Source organism: Saccopteryx leptura, chromosome 9 (genome assembly GCF_036850995.1).
Source record: "Saccopteryx leptura isolate mSacLep1 chromosome 9, mSacLep1_pri_phased_curated, whole genome shotgun sequence".
In the NCBI taxonomy this organism is placed as follows: Eukaryota; Metazoa; Chordata; class Mammalia; order Chiroptera; family Emballonuridae; genus Saccopteryx; species Saccopteryx leptura.
In genome coordinates, this window is record NC_089511.1 from 47,892,000 (window position 1) to 47,919,530 (window position 27,531).

A 27,531-nucleotide genomic window follows, 5' to 3' on the forward strand; every position below is an offset into this window, starting at 1 on the left:
CAGATTCATCTCCCCTCCTTCTTCTGCTCTGCTTTGTATTATGCAGGAGTCTGACCCTTGCAAGCTGCATTTCTTAGGCTCCTGTGTCAGCCAGCTTCAGGCTACATTTGACCCACAGGAGGGTGGGGTATTGGAGGACAGAAGGACGGAAAAAGCTATAGTATTTTTACCTTTCTTCTTTTATCCTCAGGCAATCTCTGACAGAGGCTGCTATCTCAACATTACAACCTGTGGTCTCTGTTGACACTATCTTCCACCAATAATGCCTGAGCCCTTCCTGCTGTTGCTAATCTCAGTGGGGCCTTCTCAAACGCTGTTGGGCTTCCCAGAAATTCCACGAACTGTGTAACTGTTTCCTCTGTTTGGAATACCTAGAGTGGTTCTGTTTCCTGATGGGGCCTTAGCTGATACGAGTTCTCTTAACAGGCAACAGTATTTAGTAAAATGGCAATTTCATTTTACTAAACCCAGTAGCACCATCCTTGACACCACATTCTCATACCTGTATTCAACCACCAGCAAATACTGTTGGCTTGACTTGACAATTCCTAGAACCAAGTATTTTTCTCCACTGCCACTGCTCTCATCACCCTGGTCCAAGCCATTATTAACTCTCCCTTATTATTGCTGTAGCCTTCTAACTGGTCTCCCTGCTTCCATAGTTTACCCTCGCAGTTAGAGTGATCTTTCTAAACGACACCATATTATGTTGCCTTTCTATTGAAAAACTTCCACTGGCTTCTCACACTTTTCAGAAGAAAAAGCATAGTTTTTACCATTGGCCCTTAAGGCCACCAATTACCTCTAGGACTTCATTCCTACCACTCTCACCACACACAATCTATTCCAGTGACACTGACCTCATTACTTTTGCTAGAAGCAACCAGGAATATTACTGCCCCAGGGCCTTTACACATGCTATTCTGTCACCCCAGAATGCCTTTTCTCGGGTATAGAAATGTCTCTCAATCACATTCCCTGTTTGTGTTTAGATGTTACTTCATTAGAGTCCTTTTCTGATTATCATACATACAACATTGCATCCTTCTTCTTGCATCTCCTTTTTTGTTGTTCTTCATGGCACGTTCTACTATATATGTTACAGTTATTTATTCATGGTGTATCTCTTTTCATTAGAATGTAAACAGAAGGAGAGGAACCTTGTTTAGTTGGCTGCTAGACCCCTAGTATCTCAATAATACTTGGCACATTTAGTAATAAAAATAAAATGTACAGTAAGATTACTTTGCATTGAGCATATAATTTGAAGCAGAAAATGCTGGCCGGACGGGAGATCCTGGGGCAGAGAACTAAGAGACTAGGCAGCTGTTGCATGGGAGGCGGAGACCCGGCGGCCGAAGAAGTGGCAGCCGCACCTCTTAGGGCCCGCCCAGGGCGCATGCGCCGCGGGGGCCGCGGGCGGGCTCGGGCCCACGGCGTTCGGCCGGGGCGGAGTCTTCGCGGCACTTCCCCACGGCCGGCTGCTTTGATTGGCGGCGCGAATAGCCTGAGCCTGGGGAGGGAAGCTGCCCTCGGGTTGGACTGTCCCGCCCCCTGCAGGTCTCTCCGGCTCCCGGCCTTCCCGGGCTGGCATTGCGGCTTTGGACAGCGGCGTGGGAGGACGGCTCCGGGTGAGTGCCGGCCCGCTGCTCCGTTAGGTGCAGGTGCGGCAGTTCGGTTCTGCCTCCGCGGGCTCCGAGGGGAGGCTCGCGCACCGATCCTGGGGCCTCAGTCCCGTGGCCCTTGAGCCTCTGCTGGGCGCCGGCCGCCTCTGCGCGTGGCCCGGCGCGTCTCGTCGGAGCACCTGCGGGCCGAGGCCCCTCCGATTGTCCCAGGAGTCGGAAGCTCTCTGAAGTTGGCTGCCCCTCCCCGGGCGCCCTCGGATTTCCCAGACAGGCGCGGTCACCGCGCAGTGACGCTGCCCGGAGACTTCCGACTGCGGTGACAGCCAGGATTCTTGATTCCCAGCTCCCCTTTCTCCTCCAGGCAGCCTGTCCCACGCTAGCTAACTTGTTAGCTAACGGCATGGTCGAGAGCGGACTTTGGCTTTGGTCGTGGTGAAAATTAACCAGTTGGCACCTTGCTTTCAGTACTTAACCTGGGTGAACTGTCTCCTGATGAAACGACTCAAGGGCACTGCATAGAGTTGGTGGAGAAGTAACACACTAGGTCGTAAGCGCTGCCTGTGGGGTGTGGCGCATAGCGAGAGCTTGTTGTTACTGTTATAAAGCTAAATGATAAGCTCCTCTGGGACTTTTATTGAGTCACTGAACTGTTGGACCGCCCCATCCCATTTTGCAAAATCTGTATTGTGCATCTAATATTTGAGTGGCACTTGGTTGGGTACCAGGGGCTCAAAGTTGAATCAGACACACACTCTTCCCTCGAGCTGGGTTGAAATGAGGGCAGACAGGCACTTAATTGGATTGTTAAATATAGAAAGAAATGAGATAAAGTTGCTAAGGGAGCCTAGAAAAGCACTGGAATCCATCCCGAAAGGGGCTTTTTTCTCTCTATATACTTGTCAATCTTCATCCTATGAGAATCACTTGACTAGTAAGTTAAGAAACTTGCTCAGTATTGTGTCGTAAGGAGAATTGAGCTGGGCGATATTTCCTTGAGTAGCTGCAGCTGTTAACCCCTTGGAGACTCCTCTGGTTCTGTAGGGTAGGTGCTGAATGGAAAGCAGCTACTGCTGGATGCTTTGTAACCTTTCATTTTTTCTTTTCCACCTACTCCTTATCCTCTAGTAATAATAGATTTAAGGGAAGTCATATGGGGTGGGCGAAAACTTGGTTTATGGTTTGAGCATGCAAAACACTATTTATTATTATTATTATGGCAATGCCACTGTAAACCTACTTTTGCCCACCCTTGCATTTATGATAAAAGTCAGCCCAGGATGGTGCAGCCTTTCTAACCACTATAAAGAAGTAAAAACTTGTGAGTAAACATGAGTGGGCTTGCTTTGCCAGTGCAGACCCACTTCACTTCTTTATGCCTTTACCATCCAACCCTGAATCTTTGCTATGTTATAATTTTGTGCCCATCACTGTCAGAAACTAGGTGGTCTTTGTTGATAGATGGAGGGTCTCAGAAAGAGAGAAGGGTGGTCTTCTTTTCCTCTTCTTCTCTTACAGGGTCTTTTCTGTCATTTCACATATTCCCCGTGGATGACATATTTGAATCCTGGCATACAATTTTGAGCAAGATTGGAAGTGAGGAGATAGTAGGGGGCAAGAACTAATATTGGCAAAACTTAAAAATGTTGAAGTCAGTTAGAGAGAAGGTGGGAGGTTAATAGGCTCCGGACTTTTAAGGATCCTTTTTCTCAACCTAGCTTCTTCTAAGTCCTCCCTTCTGTTATTTCTCCAGAAAAATTTTATATGATCTCATGATGAAAGTGGTGAGTGGGTGTGCTGGACTTCGAAGGTCACATATTAACTGGGGGTGGCATATGGGGGTGTCCCAAGTAAAAGAATTCCTCCTTTTTTTGCTTCCAGATGTGACTGGAGTCTTTTGTTTCATATTGCATATGCCCTTCACGTACCTTTTACTTGCCTTAAACCTGGTTCAGAAATTTTTATGGGAACTTTAATCTACCAACAGAATTATGTGTAGTGATATTTGGACGAATAACAGTAGACTTTTATACAGAATGAAAATGTGGCTCTTTGGTTTGCTGTTCTGTTTGGCTGTCGGGATTCTCCATTCTGAGCCATCTGGAGGGAAGCTGACAACTGTGGATCCTGAAATAACTATGAATGTGGTAAGCTTCTCAAAGTCACCTGCTTTTAAACTATATGTGACAAATGTTAAATATTTTCTTCAAGTCAGTTATGTGGGCTACATGGAGCCATGAAGTCTAATCTCTTTATATCTCATAGTGCTTTTCAATATTCTCTGAATTTTTTTTGTTTACAGAACAAATTTATTTAAACTAACTTTGCTTAAAGAACAATGAAAAAGGTGTCAACACTTTACAAGAACATTACTACTGAGTGTTGCTTTTACAACACATTGAACAAGGATTGTGATTAGCAATGTCGAGGAAGCACAACTCAATACAAACATGAATATATCCCAACACAAAAATGAAAGTAGCTCAAAAAACAAGCAAAAGTAATCCCTTGAGTAATTAAAACATTTGAAAGTTTTTTATCTAAGTAAACAATAAAGTCTGGAAATATCTCATGTAGGCATAAAATATTCAGAAAATTGATATTACTAAAGAACACAACGACTTTAAAACATAATGCAGTGACCCAACTAAAGAATCGGGCAGCCTTAGAGGCTGAGATACATTCGTAGTGAGCTAAGAGGATATTACTTGACATCAGTTCTTAAATTTTATTTCTTGACCCAAATGTTTTCTTTTTATCCTCTCCTGCCTTAAAATTTTTTAATTAAAATTTTTTTCAAGTATGATGGTAGAGAGAATAATGAGAACTTATTTACATAAAATCTTCTGGATAACTGAGTTTCCCATATGGTACTGAGCCCTGAATAACAATTGCCCCATGGAACTTTTCTTATGGAGAAGTAAATTTGATCACAATTCCCTACTTTTCATCTTTTCTGGTTCCTTAATTCCACCTTGTCATTCTGTATTTTATAAGTGTAATTTTATTAGTCTGTTGTTAAAAGTAGACAAATGATTTTTATGCTTTGTTTCTCAGAATGGGACCTCTTAAAATAAGGACAGTGATAGATCACAGTATTAGCTGGCATATTTAGAGAAGAAAGAGTGTTTATTTGTGCCCGGCAGGCAGGATGGAAACTAAGAGACCCAAAGCTATGGTAAAATTAGTCACAGTTGGTGTAGAACTTGCCAGAATGATGAAACCAAGGTTTAACTGAATACCTGTGAGTGGAACACATGGATGAACCAAGGGGAAGGTTTACTTCAGTGAGGGGTGTGCTACTAGATCCAGCAGACTAAAATCTCAATTGTAATGGATTTCTAAAGTACATCCTGAAGCATGGCACTGCCATTTTGTCTTCTCTGTTGCCTGTAAATATGGGAGATCTAGTCACATTCTGTCCAATGAATTTCCATCATTATTATTTTTCTCCGCAGAGTGAAATCATCTCTCACTGGGGATTTCCTAGTGAGGAACACCTGGTCGAGACAAAAGATGGATATATTCTTTGCCTCCACCGAATCCCTCATGGGAGAAAGGACCGTTCTGATACAGGTATGGTTGTTTCTGTGTCGAGAGAGGAAAGCGCTGAAAAGCAACTACATTGCTGGAATCTGGCCAATTTTTTTTTTTTTTTTTTCTGAAGCTGGAAACGGGGAGAGACAAACAGACTCCCGCATGCGCCCGACCAGGATCCACCCGGCACGCCCACCAAGGGCGACGCTCTGCCCACCAGGGGGCGATGCTCTGCCCCTCCGGGGCGTCGCTCTGCCGCGACCAGAGCCACTCTAGCGCCTGGGGCAGAGGCCAAGGAGCCATCCCCAGCGCCTGGGCCATCTTTGCTCCAATGGAGCCTTGGCTGCGGGAGGGGAAGAGAGAGACAAAGAGGAAGGGGGGCGGGGTGGAGAAGCAAATGGGCGCTTCTCCTATGTGCCCTGGCCGGGAATTGAACCCGGGTCCCCCACACGCCAGGCCGACGCTCTACCGCTGAGCCAACCGGCCAGGGCCAATCTGGCCAATTTTTATATCAGTAACCAGGTTAAGTAATTTCTAGAGCCATTACTTGAAATTGTTAAAGATCAGAATAAAGTCTGATTCTCATTCAGTTATCTCTCCAGATGAAGTTTGATCTTTAACATTTTCTTTTTCTCGAAACTGTCCTTGGTAAATTAAGGTTGAGATGAAGGTAATTAGATAACTATCTCATCTTCAATTACATTTTTATATGAGCAGAAGGGCCTTCTTTTCCTTAATTCCTTCCCAAATTATTATTCAAAGCAAACTTAAAAGCCTTGTGTTAATGTGAACTTTGTATTGTTATGTTTTTCTTAATGTAATCTGATGTATCTGTTTTTCTCCCATAAATTCTAACTATAAGAAAGCTTTTTTAAATAATGCATAAAATGGCCCATGCTCTTTTTGAAATTTCTACTTCTTGAGGTTTTTATGATTTACAGATATATGCTACTAATTATCCTTCTTTATAAGCATGTTACAAAAATCGGTAGTGAGCTATAGAGCTATAGTGAGGGTCTCTATTATTCCTTCTGCTCTAAACATACAAAACATATATTTTATTCCAGAGGGATCATATGATCTTGGTTTTCTTTCTTTGTTTTTAAAGTAAACTCTGTATGCTGGTTTCATATCCCACATAGAGAAAAATATTGATACTATTTTTCTTAAAAGTGGTTAGTTGACTAATGTAATCAATAATGTGAGTTAAAAACAAGCTGAGAGAATGTGCTTCCTGTTTTGTTTTGTTTTTATCACCGTGCCCAGGCTTCTCTCTCCATACAGCATGAAAGCAACCAGCGCCACATGCCCTGCATGTGTGTATCACGCTATTGCAGGGGAACGCGCTGTGCCCTGGGATATGAGGAAAGTGAGCATGGCCCTTCCAGTGGTAGGAAGAAGAGTTAGGAGAGCTTTGTTAACCCCTAAGCGCTGTGTGGTTTCACATCTGTGTGCCTTCGGTTCTTCATCTGTAAAAACAGTGGATTGGCTGGCATGATCTCAAAGTTCCCCATCAGTCTTTATCCCTCTCTGGTTTTGTAAGTTATATCCTATATTCTTTTTGTTTTGTTTTGGGAGGGTATGGGGCAGTGGATGCCCTTGGTCTTCAAAATGGGGAACAGAGACTGAAAGTACCCTAAATCTGGTCATAGTGTTAGATCCTCACCTTCTTCCTCTGTTCTGCAGATGACTTCCTGTAGGGGGTCAGTGGTGTGTGTGGAGCACCTGCCCTGAGCAACCCTCAGGGGGGAGTTTTAAAGGAAATCTGGGACAGCTGACTCAGTTCTCCAAAGGGATGTGTGATTTTCCTGAGCGCTGCCTGGGTTCTTCTTCCCAGTTGCTTTGCAATTCCGCAGTCCAGGCAGAGGCTCCTCAGGAACGGTGTTGTCAGTGGTGTTACTTTGGCTCTTTTTTTTAGTCGAACAGTCGCAAAGAGTTCATGAGGTCCTCACATGGAACTCATCTTCTCATTCATGCCACTTCCTCTCCTGACTTCCTCCTCTATCAATAACGCCATCGCCCTCCTAGTGACCCCGACTGGAAACTGCAGATTCAGGCCTGTCTCCCATCCCAAGCAGTGTCAGGTTTTCTCTAGACCTCAGCCCACCGCCCTACCTTATGTTATTGCTACTAACTGGATGCTTGAAGTAAGCTCAGAACTTAGAGAGGCTTGAGACACTTCCATTTTAAGGTTTCCCATATGTTAAAAAAGAAAGACATTCAAGACAGGAATATGGAAATTCAGTCTGCTTGTCTGTGAAGAAATTAGTGTTCTTAATACAGAGATAACACGATACATCTGAACATGTATACTGCCTACAAGTGATTACAAGATACACTGAAACATTGGTACTGTGGTGCCACGACCTGCGGTTACAGCTGTATGGTGGGCACCCTTCTGTCCTGGCACAGGGGTCCTCTCTGATTGTATGGAGAGCCTCGCTTGGAGATCATTAGCGCTTTATGATCCTAGGGCTTAGCCACATGGCGCCTTTACACATGCCAGCTGCTCGCTCTCTGCCCTGTTTTCATCCTCTTAGGTAGTTTTACAGGGTTGAACTTCTTAGAGCCCAGGCATAATCACGTGACATTGCCATTCAGCGTCTACAGGGGCTAGTAAATGAAGATACACACCTTTCCCTCACGTTCTGTCCCAGATGTGTCTGTGCCGCTCACCCCCATTCCGTACAGCAGTAGGCCTTTGAAGTTCACCGCGGGTATGATTTTCTGAATTAGTGAGTACAGGCTCAGGCCATGATGTCTTCAGTGTCTTCCTTGTAGATGCGGTAGAATACATCTTTCACAGGTTTACGAGAAGTGCTAGAGAACTGTTGGTTGCCAGCTTGTTTACCCATTGTCTAAGAAATACTTATCACTTAACCGCACAGATTTAAATTGGCACCATAACCAAATTATGAATGATATAATTGATATCATTGAAGTTGTGTTTGTTATGTTAATGAGTCTCAAAGAACTACTTTCTACACTCTCAAATCCAAATGAGTTCTTTCCTTTTTGCTAAAATCTTCCTGGACTTCAGCTTGTAAACACCACCTCTGGAATGCTGCTCACCCTGCCTACCATCTCCATTTTTATACAGATTTTTAAAAGAAACCTTTTCCTCCTTCCAGGCCCTACTTAGCTGCCAACTTTTCCTTCCTGATTGCTTCAGCAGGAAGGAGACACGCACTTTCCCTGAACTCCCAAATGCCTTGCTAATACCCCTCTTGCGGCGGTTTTCATATTTTGCTTTGAATTGACTTTTGTACTTCTTTCTCCCCATGCTTCCTCCCTCAGTCACTCTTTGGAGGCAGAGGCTGGGTCTTTGTCACCTTTGTGTCCCTCACAGCAGCTAGCAGGACGGTGTCTTTGCATGGTCAGCCTGAGTGGCAGTTACACCAGGACAGTCCTCAGAATTGGGTACATAAATAGCTGAAGGCAATGGGCCTTCTCTCTAGTAAAATAAAAGACCCCTATGTGCACACAGATTTTGTATGTATTTGTGGAGGGTTTATGGATCCAGTAAAGAATTCCCTGATTTAATCAATTATATATTTGCATGTCTGATCAAACCTCTACTCACTAGTCAGCTTGGAATCTTGTTTAGAAAGTAAGTAATCTGCAGAGCTGGCGACCTGAGAAGGATGTGCATGCTGTTTCTCAGTGTTGCGCCAACTTCTCTGTCGGGTGTGGAGCTACCCCTGCTTTTGCATTATTAACTCCAAAAGGGAATTGAAATTCAGAAATTTTTCATTTATAGGGAAGTGGTTCTGTTTTTATCTGCTCAGCCTTATTTCAGAAAGTCATGGGATGTTAGCGCTAGAAGGCTCTCAGAGTCCTGCCTGGGCCAAGGATTTGGGGAGCTTTCGTTTTTAACATTGTCTTTTACAGATTCCGAGGTAAAATTTTGGGGTTCTTAGAACCTATGTTCTAGATCAAAACCCTCATTGTAGTGGGTGAGACAGCCAAGTTCAAAGAGGGAAAGGGCTGTAGGTCAAAGGGCAGTGGGCTGGCCAGTGTGAGCCAGTGTTCTTCAAACCTGAGAACATGGGCTTATGTAATAAGTATTGAGCAAGTTAATCCCATGGTAGAATACTTATTTTATTTGGCTAAGACAAGGAAATACATATAGACCTGGCTAAAGTACGCAAACAGCCACAAGGAAGACTTAGTTATTGCCTAATTGGGAAATAAATTGTCCAATAAAGCAATCATAAAATAAAGCACCAATAGTATCTGAAAAGTTATGTATCTGGTGGCGTCCTGGACTAGAAATAACTGCCGTGAGCATGCACAGACAGGCGTCTTGAACTTGCCTTGGCAAAGACCCCTCAGGGGCTAGCCTCTGAGGGCTGGACATGTTTCCCTTTAGTAACAAACTATAGAAATGATCCCTGAAAGTATAGTCTTGACATGTTCCCCTTTAGATGAATCCACTTTGGACACACCTGTGGATGCACTGCGTCAGAAGAGTCGAGGGAGCTTGTTAAAAAGAAGTATTTCCGGGCTCTGTCCCTGGAGTTCCTGATTCCCTAAATCAGAACAAGGGCCAGAAGTGCATATGTTTTTCTAAGTGCTCCAGGTAATTTTAATATGCAGCCAGTTTGGAGAAATGGTGCCTGGCTTGCTTTAAAATGTCTGGAATACTTATGAGCACTCCTCAGCTCCCCCAGTACTTTGTTTTCCAATGACTTTTTCTTTAGAGCAGTTAAAAGCAAGGGCTTTGGAATGAGGCTGACCTGGGTTTCCATTCTCGCTGTCTGCTCGGGGAGTCTTCTCGGGCAGGGTGCTTCTTTCTGTTCTCAGGCATCAGTTACCTTGTCTTTAACGTGGAGGTGGATTGTAACAGCTCTCTTGTACTAGTATAATTTATGTAAAATAAAGTGCTGGGCACATAATTGGTAGCTGCTATGACAAGTGTCAGACTAATAACTACAAATCAACCAGGTGCCAGAATGCTTGCTAGTGTTTATCTTAAATAGTGGGGGCACTTTCAGGAAGCCTCCCAGGCTCCAAAGCCTTTGGTGATCTAAAGCCAAAAGGGATGGTTGAACCAGTCTTGGACTTTGGATTTGTGCAAACTGATGGCCTACTTTGCTGGTGTCAAGCTTCCTTGAATTGTTCAGTCCCCTGGATGATTGCAGAAAGGTCTAAAGCAGGGGTCTCAAACTCGCGGCCCGCCGAACAATTTTGTGCAGCCCGCAGACTAATCCACGAAGTTCAAAATATTTTGGATAAAATTAAGTAAGCCTAGGGGCCTACTTGTATTTGCCTAACGGCTGTGATCTTGCTCTGCGGCCCACATGCTGAGTTGAGTTTGAGACCCCTGGTCTAAAGTGAGAGGTGGTTCTGACTTTGCATAACTCACTGTGAAGTAGTGGGAATGCTTGTGTCCATAAGCTCAGTCCCTGATGCCATGTCTAGAACCTTCCTTTCCAGAAGCAGAGGGTGGCCCCTTATGCAACTCACAGCCTGTCTTCTAAGAGATCCTGCAAGTTTTTAGGTTGTGCAGGCTCCTGCCAGACTAACAAGGAGCCAGGCCTCTCTCTCTCTCTTCTTTAGGCCCAGGAAACATACTGCTGCCTGAGCCTTGGTTCAGGATCACTGGCTGTGCAACTCTGCACAGATTACTTAGGCTCAGTGTGCCTCCAAGTCCTTGTCTGAAAAATGGAGGTAAAACTAGTTCCAAACTGTATTAGTTCCCCGTTGTTGCTGTAACCAATCACCACAAACTTAGTGCCTTAAAACAACATAAATTTATGATCTGATATTCCTGGAGGTCAGAGGTCTAAGATCATAGTGTTGGCAGGAATATATTTCTTCTGGAGGCTCTAGGGGAGATCTGTTCTTGCCTTTTTTTTTTTTTTTTTTTTTTGTATTTTTCTGAAACTAGAAACAGGGAGAGACAGTCAGACAGACTCCCGCATGCGCCCGACCGGGATCCACCTGGCACGCCCACCAGGGGCGACGGCTCTGCCCACCAGGGGGCGATGCTCTGCCCCTCCGGGGCGTCGCTCTGTTGCGACCAGAGCCACTCTAGCGCCTGGGGCAGAGGCCAAGGAGCCATCCCCAGCGCCCGGGCCATCTTTGCTCCAATGGAGCCTTGGCTGCAGGAGGGGAAGAGAGAGACAGAGAGGAAGGAGGGGTGGGGGTGGAGAAGCAAATGGGCGCTTCTCCTGTGTGCCCTGGCCGGGAATCGAACCCGGGACTTCTGCACGCCAGGCCGACGCTCTACTGCTGAGCCAACCGGCCAGGGCTTGTTCTTGCCTTTTGCAGCATCTAGAAGCTGCCTGCATTCCTTGGCTTCTGGCCTCATCCTCCATTTTCAAAGCCAGCAGTGTAGCAACTTCCTGTCTCTCTCACTCTGGCCCTCTTGCTGTGCTTCTGTTCTAATATTTATTACATTTATACAATCCATTATTGTTTTTATGAGTCATTATTTATTGAGCTTCACTGCATGTCCACTGACTGTATCCTTTCCACTTTAGAAAAGGACATCTGCACTTCAGGGCGCTTGAGTAAATCCCACAAGCTTTCCTAGCTGGTAAGAACCAAGGTCTGTTTCATGCCCACGCTTGATCTTTGTGACTTCCTCCTTGTTCTTCCTTTGGTTCTTTCCTTCACCTCAGCTGACACCTCACGCTGTTTTAGAGCCTGACCAGTGGATGCCTGACCAGGCAATGCTCTGGTAGAGAAGGCCAGTGACCTGGGAGGCAGGGGAACTTCCCGTCCACGTGGTCATCTTCCTCTCGTGAGATACTGTGGGCTGTAGGCTCATTTTCGGAGCCTGAGTAATCCCCTCCTCACTTCCACCCACGTTTGGGCCTAATCATGCAGGCAACACTGTGGTGGGTCATCACTGGGATGCTTCTCTTTACTGGCTCTACGTTAGTTATTTAGGTGACCATGATAATACCACTTGCCTTCTCTGGCCCAGGGTGCTCTTAGGCCTGTCCTTCAGTCCCAAGTCCTCAGAGCTATTTGGGACAAACAAACGAATTGTAGGTCACCGCTAGGGAAGGCAGCCCTTTGCCTGTCATATGAGTTTGTTGTTTAGACACAGCAGGCCTCAGGTGCTGGAGGGCGAGACCAAGCTGATCCTTGGAAGAACTGCCTGAGCATGGAAGGCTCAGCATCATGTTCCTGTCTCACATTATCTATTTCCTGCAGCTACCAGAGATTGCTTTCTTCCAAGCATGTGGTCCGTCCAACTCCTCCAAAACAGCTTCCCCCTCTTTGGGCTGCCATTCTCTGAGGGCTTTCTGTATGGTGCGGAATGACTTTTCTCTGGCTAACCTCCTTTCCAGCAGCAAAGCAGTTATGCCCATGGACCGTAGCTTACCAGTGGTCAAATTACTTGAGTTCTCTTAGCCACAATTCCCTGTCTGCTAAGTGTGAATAGTACCAGCTTCACAGGATTTTCACTGCAGTACCTCAGAACTTACAAGCATGCAGTAATAGCTATTATTTAAGTAAGCTTTTCTCAGCAAGGTGAAACGAAATTTTATTAACAGAAATAAACGTTTGCCCATTCACTTCCCATCTGACTAATCAGTCTTCTCATTTTTCTTTGATATTTTATGCTCCTCATTTGCATACATTATTGCTGCATTTCTGTAGTCCAAAGTAGTCTATAATTTTGTACTTGACTCCTTTTTCCCCTTCAACACTGTTATAAGCTTTTCTGTGCTGCCTCAGACCCTGTCATTGTTGATAGCTTAATTATTGCACCAGGTAGATTGCAAGTGATTATTTGACCATTCATCCACTAGCTTCTTTCCAGTGCTTTTCTATTACAAAGAATGGGCAGAGGCAAAGGCAGTTCTTCCTGGTTCATTTTGACCTGTGTGTCAGTCACTATACCAGACACTTAATTATCTTATTTATTCTTCCTAATAGTTATTTGTGGAACTGAGACTCAGACTGGCCAAGCAACTTAATAATGTGAGCTAATTTTTATTGAACTCTTCCTGTGGGTAAGACACTTAGTTAAGAACTTTTCACATAGTATCTCATATCTCATTACTCCACGTAAGGTACATATTACATTTCCACATTGCAGGGGATGATATAAATTTCAGGGGGAGTTGAAATACTGTGCCCAAATGGCACATCAGAACTAGGAGAGGAGAGATTTGAACCCAGGTGTGTCTAACTCAAACTCATGGTCAGTATAATGCAGCTCCATGAGGATGAGTTGTTTTCTTCACTGTTTCTATTCTCTGATGTGTCCCCAGCGCATAGCTGGGATGCTTGGCATGTAGTTAGTGCTCAGTAAATGCTTGTTTCATGAATGAGTGAATGTTCTTAATACTGTGTAAGTAGCCACAGGTCAGGTTTCTTTGACTTCCAAGGCTTTGGTTTTTCTACTATATCATTATCTCAGGTATGGGTGAGTAGAAGATAAATTTACATATAAATATGTGAGTATATGCTTATGAATATATATGTGTATATATCTTTGTGAATTTGTGTGTGGGATAATTTTTACCTTTGATTTATTTTGTTGGAATACATTCTGAGACATCTACTGGAGCAAAATATAAAAACATTTCACTAAGTTCTTAAAAACATATTTAAAAATATTGATGATTAAGTCAGTGTGTCTTGGTACTGCGAGATATGCAAAAATAGTCGTTTCACTGTTACGTTGCCAGCACTGTTTAAAAAAGTATTCTTTACTAATGTTATGTGTGAGTACATTGCTACCTTAATAATTTAATTTGTTTCCTTTCTGTTTCATTATTTTCTTTCGGATCTTTTATGCATTATCTGTATAGCAAGATAATGATTTTTTTTTTGAAGCTAGGTGCTGCTAACTCCTAAATATGACTGTTTTTCAGGTCCCAAACCTGTGGTGTTCCTGCAGCATGGCTTGCTGGCAGATTCAAGTAACTGGGTCACAAACCTCCCCAACAGCAGCCTGGGCTTCATCCTGGCCGATGCGGGTTTTGACGTGTGGATGGGGAACAGCCGGGGAAACACCTGGTCTCGCAAACACAGGACACTGTCAGTGTTCCAGGATGAGTTCTGGGCATTCAGGTAGGTTTGAACTGATTATGGTAGGGGTCTAGTTCCTTGGGGCCTTTAATGCAGACACCCAGGGAGGCAGGTGGGTAACTCAAGGTTATCTGAGAGAGGAAGCTGATGGATCATGAAAGATTTTAAATCTTTTTTTTAGGAATTTAATAAATAGCAGTAAGGGTAAATTTTAAATAAATGATTACACTTAAGAATTAGATTTAATTAGGAATTTTTAGTTATTTTGGCATTCCTAGTGGTGTGGGAGCTGCTGGGTAAGTTGTGTCCCGTGACCTTCTTCCTGCCTTCATTCCAAACATGCACTGTTCTATATCTGGAAATGTTCCTCTTCTCTCTTTTACTTCTGGTGCTACCAATTACTCTGTGTGTGACAGTGGGCATGTCACATAAGCCCTCTGTGTCTGAGGGCTTGATGTAAAATAGGGATAAGAAATACATATAGGTTATTGGGGGATTACAGGAGAGGATACAGGAAAGAACCTGGTCCATCTTAGGTGGTGGCAACAAGTGGCTCATCCGTCTCCTGATGACAAACGTACTCACATGTGCACGAGTCCAGGACTCTGCCTAGAAACCCGGTACCAAGAAGATCAGGCCCTGGATCCTCTGGACTTGCTTCCCGTGATAAAACCAGTGCCTACCTAAGGACATGCAACGCAAGAGAGTTTTTACCAACGACACGTACAATGACACGTCACCTTATTTGTAATACTGAAAAATTGGAAACTACCAAATGCCCATTAAATATGGTATATTTACACAATGAACAAATTACAGCTATATGACACTTTAGATGTAGCCTAATACACATACTGTTTGATACCATTTATAGGAAAGTTCCAAAATGGGTAAAACTAATTTATGGTGTAAAAAATGAGGATAATGGTTGCCCTTGGAGGCACGATTGGTGGGAGCCCGGGGTTTCTGCAGTTCAGGTAATTCTGTTTCCTGCACTCAGTCGTGGTTTACCCAGCCGTGTTCTGTTTGAGATGAGTCCTCAGACTGCACGCTTACTATTTGTGTGCTGTTGTATTGGTATGCAATGTCTCAAAGAGTTTCATTTTTGGATTACAGTTATGATGAGATGGCAAATTATGACTTACCAGCTTCAATTGACTTCATTTTGAATAAAACTGGACAAAAACAAATATATTATGTGGGTCATTCTCAAGGCACTACAATAGGTACGTAACAGAGATTGGAAGTTGGTATATCATTACGGAATTTACATTTGTTCTGAAAAATTATGCTAGCTCAAATAGACATTTGCTTATTTATTTATTTACTTATTATTATTTTAAATACCAAGAAGAAATAATGATTAGGGCAAAGGCATGGAATTTTGTTCATATTTTGTCTTCTCTGGAAATTCTGACTTTACTATAAATGGATAAACGTGGCATGGTTCTCTTGAATTTAAAGGAATTAATGTAAGCCATAGCCTATTACGTATTTTTCTAATTAAACACTATGGGGATGTGAGAGGGTAGAAAACAAGAAGTTTTGGAAGTGCAGAGACTTCAAAAGAAAATGAGAAAGTACACTGACTTTTAAAGTTAAATGGAATGAAACTACAGAGATTCCATATTATTCTTTATTTATAATTAATTAATTTATAATTAATTTTAAAAAGTCATACACATTTTTTTACTTGTGTTGATTATAAAAGTAATGTGTGTTCATTGTAAGCAAAAATAGAAAATTACCTAATTTCAAAGAAAATAAAAATTGCCCATAATTCTAGCGAACAAGAGTTCTTTTGATGAGGGACTGGGAACCTGTCCCATAATTTAAATACCCCACCTGCCCTCCTTTTTTCCTTTGTCCGAATGTCTTCTATACCCAATGTTGCCTCACTGTCTTTGGGAATTTTCATGGATCTATCACGTCTATGGGAATTCCCCATGCACTTGTATTAAACTTTGATTTTCTCCTATTAAAAAAACCAATAATTTAAATAATTCCCCCCTTTTAGTGTTTACTATGAGCAGTATCTTTGTGTTCATATCACATGGTCTAATTAGAATATATTCCTCGAAGGAGAATTATTATTTGAAAGGTATGAATGCTTTTAAGTGTCTTGATATATGGGGGTATATCACTCAGGTTATGACACAGTTCCATTTCTACGACAGTGATGTAACCCGAATTTTGCTGTAAGTTGAAACACACCCCAGCCGAAGTCACTTACTTTTTCTAGCACAGTTGTAAAATCATAATCTAGAACATAAAAACACAACTAAATCACAGAAAAAGGAAAAGAACGTAAATATACTGTACTGTAGTAACAGAAAAAATGAGAAACGAAGCAACAGAAACGGAACACTTGCGCTTTTAACAGCCCAAAGTGGCGTGGGTAGGCGTTCTGGGGGACGCCAACTCCCTCACTCATATTCTGCGTTACTGCGTATGCTCCCACCGTGAGCAACCAAACTAGTTCACCCATGTAGTCTGTAAGCACGACGCTAATGGCATAACTGAAACATGGCTCAATTTTTTAGTTTTTATAGTAGTGAGCGTCGTAAACTTGAAATGCCGTATGTTGAGACTGCTGTAACCCTAAAACCTCTGTATATGATTAAATTGCCTCACCCTCACTACCACCAAACATTATCTACTAGTTTGAGAGGCCGCAAAAAGTAACGTGGAGACATTTTTGCCTTATTATTCATTAAGCATTTTTCTTCATTTGTATTTCTTCTTCCATGACTTGTCTACTGAATGTCCTTTGCTTTCTAAATAACATTCTGGGGCCAAGTTTAAGGCTCACAGTAACCTGAGAGGCAGCTAAGAGATATTCTAATGCTAGGGCACTCGAAATATGCAAGTCTTTTCTGAGTCCTTGATGATTGATTTGAATGTCTCTGGAAATTGTTCTTAGGGATGATGGGGGGCATTGGTGGATGGGGGGTGGTGGGGCTGGAGACACTAGGAATACAATCTTAGCTTGGTTTACAGTAGTAGAGGAACAGGAAACATTTTCTTGTTTTAGCAACCTAGATTTCTTCCAGTGCATATTTAGGTTGAAAAACTGAAACCAGCACTCAACAGATACTTGATTTACTAGTTTAGCTGAACTGAGTGTTTCTGCACACAGAAACTCAGAGGACCCCATTTCAAGAATTTGCTTGCATGTTTCACAGGTTGCCACTAGAGGGCGTCCTGCATGACTGCCTTTGCCTTTTCAGAGAAAGTTCCAGATCAAATTCCTCTCACTTTTCTTTTGTTCCTGTAGGTTTTATAGCATTTTCACGGATTCCAGAGCTGGCCAAAAAGATTAAATTGTTTTTTGCACTGGGTCCTGTGGCTTCAATCGAGTTCTCTACTAGTCCTCTAGCTAAAGTGGGACGATTTCCAGACCCTCTCATTAAGGTACTTACTACCTCTCTTTCCCAATTTCCTTTTCCGATCTGAAGAGTTAGCTATTCGAGGGACAAGCTGTGCTCTTCTCCTTTATGTTTTGCTGTCGATGGAAAGTGGGATTTCTTCTCTCTCCCGTTTTTCTTCAGTCCCCTTCCCCCTACTTCCAGATCCTGGGGAGTCGTGGAAGGTGTATCTTGATTCTATATGTGAGCCCCATGTTCTCATGGGTAGCATATTTATAACATATGCTTCTGCCTTAGTAAACAGATTGCATAAGGACCCTAGTTTGAACATCTGCTGGGTTACCATTTCTCTGCGGAGGCCATCGGGGAGACAGTTGACACTTCTCTGCTTCTGGGGTGGGTCGTGGGAGTCCTTGTACCAGAATGCTGAGGTGGTCTTGGGTTTCTTTTTATTTTGCAGGACCTATTTGGGGACAAGGAATTTTTCCCCCAGAATGCATTGTTCAAGTGGCTGAGTAGGCATTTTTGCAATCATGTCATTCTGAAGGAGCTTTGTGGAAATACCCTTTTTCTTCTATGTGGATTTAATGAGAGAAATTTAAATATGGTACGTATGTTTGTAATAGGAGTTGCTTTAAACTTTCAGTGATTTTATTTTATCTGTGAATATGCTCATTTGTGCTGGAGGATGCTGGAGAGGTTAGAATGGCATCATTAGAATTCTGATGGGTCTTTTATTTAAGAGGCATAAGAATCAGCTTCAGCAAGTGCCTGGAACACCACCCTCGGGCCAGCTGTGGCCAACTTCCTGCGTTGTTTCTCTACGGAAACTACTGAATGAGGAAAGCTGTCGTAACTTAAGTCTTGATATTTACCGTATTTTTCTCTCCATAAGACGCACCTGACCATAGACACACCTAGGGTTTTAAGGAGGAAAATAAGAAAAAAAAATTCTAAACCAAATGGTGTTTTAAAATATTTAATAAAATACTGTATTTTTAGCTCCATAAGACGCACGGGCATTTTCCCCTCCACTTTTCTGGGGAATAAAGTACATCTTATGGAGCAAAAAATATGGTATATTTATTCTTGTGATTTGTTTCTTTTAAAAATTATTATAATTGTTTAATTTTGGAATGGTTATTTACATACACACAGGTGTGCGTGTGTGTGTGTGTGTGTGTGTGTGTGTGTACATTTATTTATAAACCCTTGGCTAGCAATGTGCTATTTTTCTAAATATATTTATAGTTTGTAATGTTGCTTGTTGAAAACAGGTTTTAATATTCTGGAGTGAAGGTTCTAGGAAAATTATATTTTTATTAAAAAATTTTTATTTTTCTTATTGAGAGAGAGACAGAGAGAGATAGAGAGAAGGAAAGATAGGGACAGACAGACAGGAAGGGCGAGAGATGAAAAGCATCAATTCTTTGTTGCAGCTCCTTAGTTGTTCATTGATTGCTTTCTCATATGTGCCTTGACCAGAAGGCTCCAGCAGAATGAATAACCCCTTGCTCAAGCCAGTGACCTTGGGCTTCAAGGCAGTGACCTTTGGTCTCAAGCCAGTGATCATGGTGTCATGTCTATGATCCCACGCTCAAGCTGGTGAGCCCGTGCTCAAGCTGAATGAGCCCAAACTGAATCTGGCAACCTTGGGGTTTTGAACCTGGGTCCTCTGTGTCCCAGTCTGACGCTTTATTCACTGTGCCACCGCCTGGTCAGGCGGGAATTTTTTTAAATGATAATATTTCTTGTTTCTGATGATAAAAGTAAGGTATAATTATTACATAAAATTTTGGAAATTCAGAAAAACATGTAGAAGAAAATAAAAACGAGCAGTAATCTACCCACTCAGTACCATGGTTACTGTGTTGCTGTATTTCCCTCATATGTACTTGAAGTGAGGTTGTACATCCTTTTATAGGACGTATTTGTAGTCAGAGTATTTTTCCTCCTTTTTATCTCACATACTTGAGATTGTGGCTTGTAGTTTTTAATGCTGTGAAGTGTGAAATTTATTATCAATGCTTTCTTAATGCTGTTTTTATTTTTCTTTCCTTATTTCAACATATTTTTGCAGTCTAGAGTGGCCGTGTATGTAGCGCATTCTCCTGCTGGGACTTCTGTGCAGAACATGATCCACTGGAGCCAGGTAGGCATTCTGTGCAGCCTGTGTTAGAAGGATCTGTGCGTCCCGTGGGGCGCCGCAGTGCGAGCCCCGACCGCACGGAAACACAGTCTGCTCGCAGATCTGAGCTGCTGTCCCTCCCGGGTTCTTGGGTTCCCGCCTTTGCGCCTGTGTTCCTTTTGTCATCTCCTTGGGAAAATTGTGCTAGGTGTGAGTTCACCAAATGGCTGTTGGGTTGACTTCTTTGTATCTTTCCCCTTCCCTGTCCTCCATCAGCTTTTCCTGAAGTCCCAGGTTTATTTTATTTCTATGTATCTTCACAAAACGAGACTTCAGAGCTGTTTTGGAGACCCAAGCTGTCATTTCAGCATTAACCCATGAACATAATATGCTGAAATATCAGTGGATAACCCAGAGCTAAACCCATCATGGGAGTTAATTGGAGCCACCAGCTTTTAAAATAGAGTTTGGTTGTTTTATTACATCCCAAAAGTAATGCATATTCACTCTAGAAAATTTAGAAATTACACATAGGCAAAAAATAATAAAAATTCTCTTAAGATTAAAAAAATTATTCTATACTTCTACACAGAGATAGAAAATGTGTACCCAGAGATATGAAATGTTTCTGCATTCCACTCTATAGCTCTTGCTGCATATCATTTCGGAAGGAAATAGTTAAAGATATAGATGAAATAATAATTGTAGAAATAGATTGTTATATTTTCTTTTACTTATTCTTTTGTAACTTGATTTTTTTTTCCACCTAACAATATGTCAGGTACTATTTTTCTACCTCAGGACCTATTTTTGTATAATCCCCCACACTTTTAAAATACAAAATAACTTACCATTTAAGCTCCAAACCAATATGAGGTGAGTGTATTGGCTATTTCCAAACATGGGGCAGTCACTGCCTGCATCAGAAGCATATGACTTGCTTTAAAAGTATACTTTTAATAACATTGTTTAAGAAAAGTAAGGGTGTTGCCAGCTGAGGGGTTCTTTTCCCAGACACAAGAATAAAAATCAAGAGAGGGGATAAAATAGATTCAGAAGAGAAGAGGTTTGCTAAAATCTGGCTAAGAGGCAAAGGGGGGGCCGGAGGGAGCTTGGTGCACAGGGGAGCACACTGACAGGGTGTGGCTCCCAGAACTGCTGCTGGGTCTGGCCTATCTAGTGCTGGTTTCTTCACACGGGCACAGAGTAGGTCTCTTGTTCTCCAGGCTCCCACTGGGTGCTCTCATTGACTGGAGCAGGTGCTTTGGTTTGGGGAGTACCTGAAGTGAAACCTTAATCTTATCTAGGAGAGAGGCTCAAGAAGTTACTGAAGGACATCCCCATCCTCCTAAGAGAGGCTCGCCTGTCTCAAGGGGAGTTGAGTTTGTGGTAGAGCTGTTGGATTGGCTGTAATCTGAGCTTTTAGAAACAGAGACTCCTGTGTCCCATCCCTACCAATTCTGTTCATTTGGACTGGAGAGTCTCTACTCCTATTTTTTTAAATATAATTTATTGGTTGATTTTTAGTGTTTATTTGGAGAGAGAGGAAGAGAAAGAGAAAGAGAAACATCGATTTGTTGTTCCTCTTATTTATGCATTCATTGGTGGGTTATTGTATGTGCACTGACTTGGCGTATCAGGATGATGTATATTTTGACATAGGTATGCACCCACAAAACCACCACCACAAGCAAGATAATGAACATATCTATCATCCCCAAATGTTTTCTCATGCTCCCTTTTAATAATTTTTTTTGTATTTTTCCGAAGCTGGAAACGGGGAGAGACAGTCAGACTCCCACATGCGCCCGACTGGGATCCACCCGGCATGCCCACCAGGGGGCGACACTCTGCCCACCAGGGGGCGATGCTCTGCCCCTCCGGGGCGTCGCTCTGCCGCGACCAGAGCCACTCCAGTGCCTGGGGCAGAGGCCAAGGAGCCATCCCCAGCGCCCGGGCCATCCTTGCTCCAATGGAGCCTCGCTGCGGGAGGGGAAGAGAGAGACAGAGAGGAAGGAGAGGGGGAGGGGTGGAGAAGCAGATGGGTGCCTCTCCTGTGTGCCCTGGCTGGGAATTGAACCCGGGACTTCTGCACGCCAGGCCGATGCTCTACCACTGAGCCAACCGGCCAGGGCCTCATGCTCCCTTTTAACACTCTCCTCTTTACCTCCTCCACCTCTGTCCCCAAACAACCACTGATCTGCCTTCTTTCATTATAGCTTAGTTTGCATATTCTAGAACTTTGTAGATTTGTAATCATACAGTGTAGACTTATTTCTGTGTGGCTTCTTTCAGCATGATTATTTTGAGATTCATCCCTGTTGTCATGTGCATCAGTAGTTCATTCCTTTTGCTGCTGAGTGGTGAGAATTTGTATTTTTTTAAAAAAAATTATGTCCAATAGATTCTTCTGCCCAACTGGATTTGGGAACCACTGATCTGGGACATCACTGGTGCTTTAGTGTCCTTCCTCAGCTGTTGGGAGTGTAGGAGTTCACCTCTTCCTGGGCTGGTCCCAAGGAGCCAGGCAGGACTGTGCCCGAGGCTTGCAGCCCCTGTAGTGACTGTGAGGCCCAATGTTGAACGTCAGTGACTCAGTGCTGGAGTTTGCTGTGGCTTCGATGGGTCCCTGGGACACGGGTAGTTGACAGGCTGAAGAGCACGCCCTTCCCTCTTAAGGGATGTCCCCAAACCTTCAAAGCTTCTCAGATTCCCCACTGTTTATTCGGCCTCCTGCTTTTCTTCTCAGCCACATTTCTGTTTGTGGTCGCTTCTTTTCCTCGTGTGCCCCGTTACCAAAACACCCCCTACCTTCTGGAACACTTTTTACCCTCTTCCCTAATGGAGAGTGTTTTAAAGGCCGCACTTCTGTCAACTCAGGAGTTAGTGCACTTTTGTGGGGAGAGTGACCAGCTGAGTTGGAGGCAGATGCTGAATTACCCACTTCAGTGAGCACTGCAGCCCCTGTGCGATATGCCAGGCAAAGTGCAAGTGACGAGCTTTCAGGGGCCTTTGGGAATGTGGCAGCCAAGGACATCGGACCCCTTTGTACAGCACAGAGCAGTGTGACTCCCCACCCCCCACTGTGGCAGGCCGCCACTGCGCGTTGGGTTCGGTTCGCAGAAGAGCTCTTGGACCTGCTGCGATCCAGGCTTCTGTTCTTGTCCCAGCCCTTTTATCTAGCGGCTGGCCGGGGTCAAAAGCCGCAGACTGAGGTCCAGAGCGCTGCTCTGGGGCCCTGCTGTGGTTTTCAGCTCTAACCACATTGGAATGTGCCTCATGGACCTCTCCAAAGCCCAGACTCGCTGTGGAAGGCAGTCCTGCCCTTTGCTCTTCGGCTCACTGTCTTATCTCTTTGTCAAGAACAGTTGCTTTGTGCAGCTGTTTCATAGGACCTTCTTGATCCTCCCTCCTCTGGGCTAGTCAGGGGCTGCCACCCTCTGACTGTGCAGGCCAGCTTGGTGCGGGGGTGGGGTGGGGGTGGTGGGGTGGGGGGCCCCGAGCTCCCAGGCTTCCGCTGATGGGGCGGGGCGGGCCTGGGCACTGGCAGGCTGAGGGCTGCAATTCAGGAGTGAAGTTTGCAGGTTTCTATGGGAGCAGTTTGGGGATGCCCTTCAAGGCCATATTATTCATAGTGGATTCAGAAATTTACTTTTTGTTTCAATAATTAGCATTCCAATTTTTTTAAGATAGTACCAAAACCTAGTTTTTTTTTACATGTAACTTTATACATGTTTACTTTTTTTTGTTTCTTTTTAAAAAAATATTCTTTAATTAAAAAAAATTTTCAATTACAGTTTACATTCAATATTATTTTGTTAGTTTCAGGTGTATAGTATAGTGGTTAGAAAATCCAAAACCTAGTTCTTTACTAGGCTTTTAAATTTAGTTTACAAAGATTATTCTCTTTATAAATCTGACACGTTTTAGAGAGCCCCGGAACATTGCCCCTCCCTGTGTAATTCACCGTGTGTGTCTAGTTGCCTCATTGAGTCATGTAATAGCTACTTTTCAGTCATAGAGAAATAGCGTCATTTTATAAAGGAGAGCAAAATAATACCATTTATTTTAAATTGCAGTTTGGATATGAAGAGTAAACCCGGGTATTGGTGTAAAATTGATTTGGGATGTGGCTAGCTTTAGCAACCTGTGCTGTTATCTCAAACATCCATAACCTTTTCCCCCAAATTATCTTCTTTTTAGACTTTTAAATTGCAAAAGTTTCAAGCCTTTGACTGGGGAAGCAGTGCCAAGAATTATTTTCATTACAACCAGGTAAAGTCTTCAAAGTCGTTCGAGTTAATGGGCCCTGAAAACTCCTCAAGGAAGCCGGCCTGAGTCGTTAGGGTCCTGGCTGGGCTCAGGGGAAGTGTCTGAGGCTGATTCCTGAGTCGTTAGGGTCCCGGCTGGGCTCAGGGGAAATGTCTGAGGCTGATTCCTGAGTCGTTAGGGTCCCGGCTGGGCTCAGGGGAAATGTCTGAGGCTGATTCCTGAGTCGTTAGGGTCCTGGCTGGGCTCAGGGGAAATGTCTGAGGCTGATTCCTGAGTCGTCAGGGTCCTGGCTGGGCTCAGGGGAAATGTCTGAGGCTGATTCCTGAGTCGTCAGGGTCCTGGCTGGGCTCAGGGGAAATGTCTGAGGCTGATTCCTGAGTCGTTAGGGTCCTGGCTGGGCTCAGGGGAAATGTCTGAGGCTGATTCCTGAGTCGTCAGGGTCCTGGCTGGGCTCAGGGGAAATGTCTGAGGCTGATTCCTGAGTCGTTAGGGTCCTGGCTGGGCTCAGGGGAAATGTCTGAGGCTGATTCCTGAGTCGTCAGGGTCCTGGCTGGGCTCAGGGGAAATGTCTGAGGCTGATTCCTGAGTCGTCAGGGTCCTGGCTGGGCTCAGGGGAAATGTCTGAGGCTGACTGCAGAGCGTTTCCATTCCAGGACAACCCGAGCTTCGCGGGTTGCTTTTCCCTCTTTGCTCTTCCTTGGCCTTGTGTAACACCTGTCACTGTCATTGTCACACGAGACTCATAGTAATCAGTCAGACAAGCCCAGGTCTGTTATCTGGTAGCTGGTGGGCCTTGGCCAGGTGACTTTGCCTAAGCCTTTCTCCCATATACCAATAAATTTACTACCTTTTTTGAGTGCTAAGTACTCTCAAGTGTTAGCTCTTTGCCATGTTTTACCTATTTAATTCTCACAACTTCACTGTGGTGATGACGATGATTCAAGATGAAGAAACAGCCCTAGAGTACTCCTATGACTGTGTTATACTCCAGAGGGAAGGAAAGTAGGAGGTGTGGATTCCAAAGCCCCTTCCCAACTACTTGGTTCTGTTACTTTCAATCAACCCCCTGGGAGTCTGTCTTCCTCCCAGGGGATTTAAGCACTTGTTACCATGCCCAGCATGTTACTATAGTAACTATTCTTTCATTGTGGGTTAGGTTCCTTTTTGTTCAGATAACAGTGACTTATAAAGCAAATGGAGAGTAGTTTCCAAAATTTAATCTTTATTCTCAATGAATCAGTGTTTAATGGATATTGTTTTTTTTGTTTTGTTTGTTTGTTTTTGTATTTTTCTGAAGCTGGAAACAGGGAGAGACAGTCAGACAGACTCCCGCATGCGCCCGACCGGGATCCACCCGGCACGCCCACCAGGGGCCACGCTCTGCCGCGACCAGAGCCACTCTAGCGCCTGGGGCAGAGGCCAAGGAGCCATCCCCAGCGCCCGGGCCATCCTTGCTCCAATGGAGCCTCGGCTGCGGGAGGGGAAGAGAGAGGCAGAGAGGAAGGGGGGGGGGGTGGAGAAGCAAATGGGCGCCTCTCCTATGTGCCCTGGCTGGAAATCGAACCCGGGTCCCCCGCACGCCAGGCCGACGCTCTACCGCTGAGCCAACCGGCCAGGGCCTAATGGAGATTGTTGATTGTCTTTTTGTAAATGAAAACAACCACAACAAAGTTTCCTGTGGGTTTTTCCCATAGACTCAGCCTCCCACGTACAACGTGAAAGACATGCTGGTGCCGACCGCTGTGTGGAGTGGGGGTCGGGACTGGCTGGCCGACGTTAACGACGTCAGCGTCCTGCTGACCCAGCTCACCAACCTGGTGTACCACGAGTGCCTTCCGGACTGGGAGCATCTGGACTTCATCTGGGGCTTGGATGCCCCTTGGCGGCTTTATAATGACATGGTGACTCTAATGAGGAAGTATCAGTGAAAGCCAGCTGGAGAAATTGACCATCAAGCCAAAGATGGAATCAAGTTAAAAATTTATTGACTTAACTTTTCTAACATACTAATTTTTCTTTTATATTTTTATATCCAAGAAAATGATGATGTTGGAGATGCCCAATTTTCTCCAGTTAGGATTAGAAATACACTTGCTTTTTTTGTTGTTTGTTTAATCATGGCCAAATATGTGGCTTGTGTCTTAACCATAGCGTAGTTTCTGTGAGTCTTTTAAAAACAGCACTGACTTGTGAAAGGTCATAACCATCTGCTTATCTATACAATTGAAAATGTACTGTATTGCTTTCTCCACCCCCACACAGGACACATTGACATCTGTGTTAGAATTTTTAAACCGTGTTATTCGTTGGTAAATAATCTGACAAGACTTGAGGAAAGCTCTGTGGATAAGCCCCAGTTCTCATCTCCTGGCCTAAAAGGCTCCCCAGTGGAGTGAGCCTGTTTTTAAGAATCTAAACGACACTCTCACATGTTCTCAGCAGGAGGCGCCGAGTCAGATACACTGACTCCCCACCCGTGTTAGCTATAAAGATTCTATAATGAATTTTTAAAAAATCTATCTGTGATAGCTGTTATTTAGCAAGTGTTTGAATTGCTCTGATGAAGCAAAATTATATGCTGGAGTCCTCAAAAAGAAATTCCACTCATTACAACACAACAGCTGTATTTTAAATACTTGAAGACTGATTCATGCAGCCATCCATACTCATGAACTCTTAATGGTAAGTCCACTTGTTTGAGAAGAAAAGTCCTGTGGAGAGACGACACCATTATTTTTTTCTGAAGTTAATGTATTCTCTGAACCAGTTGCTGTAGCTTAGTGATGACGTGTGTGAATCAAAAGCTGCCCATGAGGAGTGTCCTAATTCATTTTCATATGAGAGGAATGTGACCGTGAATGCTTTAAGATTAACGCTCAGGGAATTGCTCTGTTTTTAGTTTTGTATGTGTCCATATTTTCACGACTCCTGACTTTCATTCCTGTGTCAGGAGCCCACATTCACCTGCATTTCTTACAGCAGTGTTTCCTGACAGTACTGTCAGATGGGCAGAGTAACAGTTGATATTTTTTCTGATCTAGTCACTTTAGCTCCAATAGTGAACAATACTTGGTATTGACTAATATGTGGAGTCAGCACAATACTACTTTTAATATATCAATATATAAAACGCTTATTTAAACATTTCAATAAAACTCAGTGAGCCTCATCGGCTTAAAGGATTCTTTGTATGTATTGTTCTTTATTTAACAACCATTCTTTACTTCCCTTTTTCTTTTGGTAAGACTTGTGCTTTTCTTTCTCATCTCTTCCCCCTCTCCCTTACTCCTTGTAAACTTCACCTGCACTACCCATGAACATTTGATCCTCTCCAATGGGGCGTAGAGAGTGGTCTCAAGCCTGAGGAGCATTGGAGATAATTTGGAAACACTGGCCTTTCTCATTATCCTGCAGGGTTCACTGGGGGAGGCTGAACAGAGACTAAGCAGTGATGAGCCCATCTGCAGGCACTGGCCTGTCGCAGGCAGGACCAGTGATTCAAGGACTGTCCATCTAACTCCCTCCGTGAGCAAATGAGGAAACAAGCCTGTCAGAGACAAGTCATGCTACAGGGACTCTGCCACCTAAATTTGGTGGTCTAATG

The 27,531-nt window shown here is 43.8% G+C and overlaps 1 protein-coding gene and 1 pseudogene across 1 annotated transcript; one reads left to right on the top strand and one right to left on the bottom strand.

The window, feature by feature from the left end:
* Positions 1 to 1,474: 1,474 nt before the first annotated feature.
* LIPA (lipase A, lysosomal acid type) lies at positions 1,475 to 27,107 on the top strand. The gene is made up of 10 exons (XM_066349019.1): positions 1,475 to 1,631; positions 3,658 to 3,769; positions 5,081 to 5,198; positions 14,003 to 14,201; positions 15,276 to 15,385; positions 17,437 to 17,573; positions 17,988 to 18,134; positions 19,608 to 19,679; positions 23,859 to 23,930; positions 25,622 to 27,107. Exons 2-10 carry the CDS (start codon positions 3,659 to 3,661, stop codon positions 25,853 to 25,855), a joined length of 1,200 nt encoding a protein of 399 aa, XP_066205116.1. The 5' UTR covers positions 1,475 to 1,631; position 3,658; the 3' UTR covers positions 25,856 to 27,107.
* LOC136381573 (small nucleolar RNA U3) lies at positions 9,486 to 9,569 on the bottom strand (annotated as a pseudogene).
* Positions 27,108 to 27,531: the final 424 nt, after the last annotated feature.

Bases quoted from the DNA above. Each gene is read 5' to 3' on its own strand.
- LIPA (XM_066349019.1), top strand. From the start codon at position 3,659: ATGAAAATGTGGCTCTTTGGTTTGCTGTTCTGTTTGGCTGTCGGGATT. The intron at 5,199-14,002 runs GTATGGTTGTTT...ACTGTTTTTCAG, and splicing joins AAAGGACCGTTCTGATACAG to GTCCCAAACCTGTGGTGTTC. The intron at 18,135-19,607 runs GTACGTATGTTT...ATATTTTTGCAG, and splicing joins ATGAGAGAAATTTAAATATG to TCTAGAGTGGCCGTGTATGT.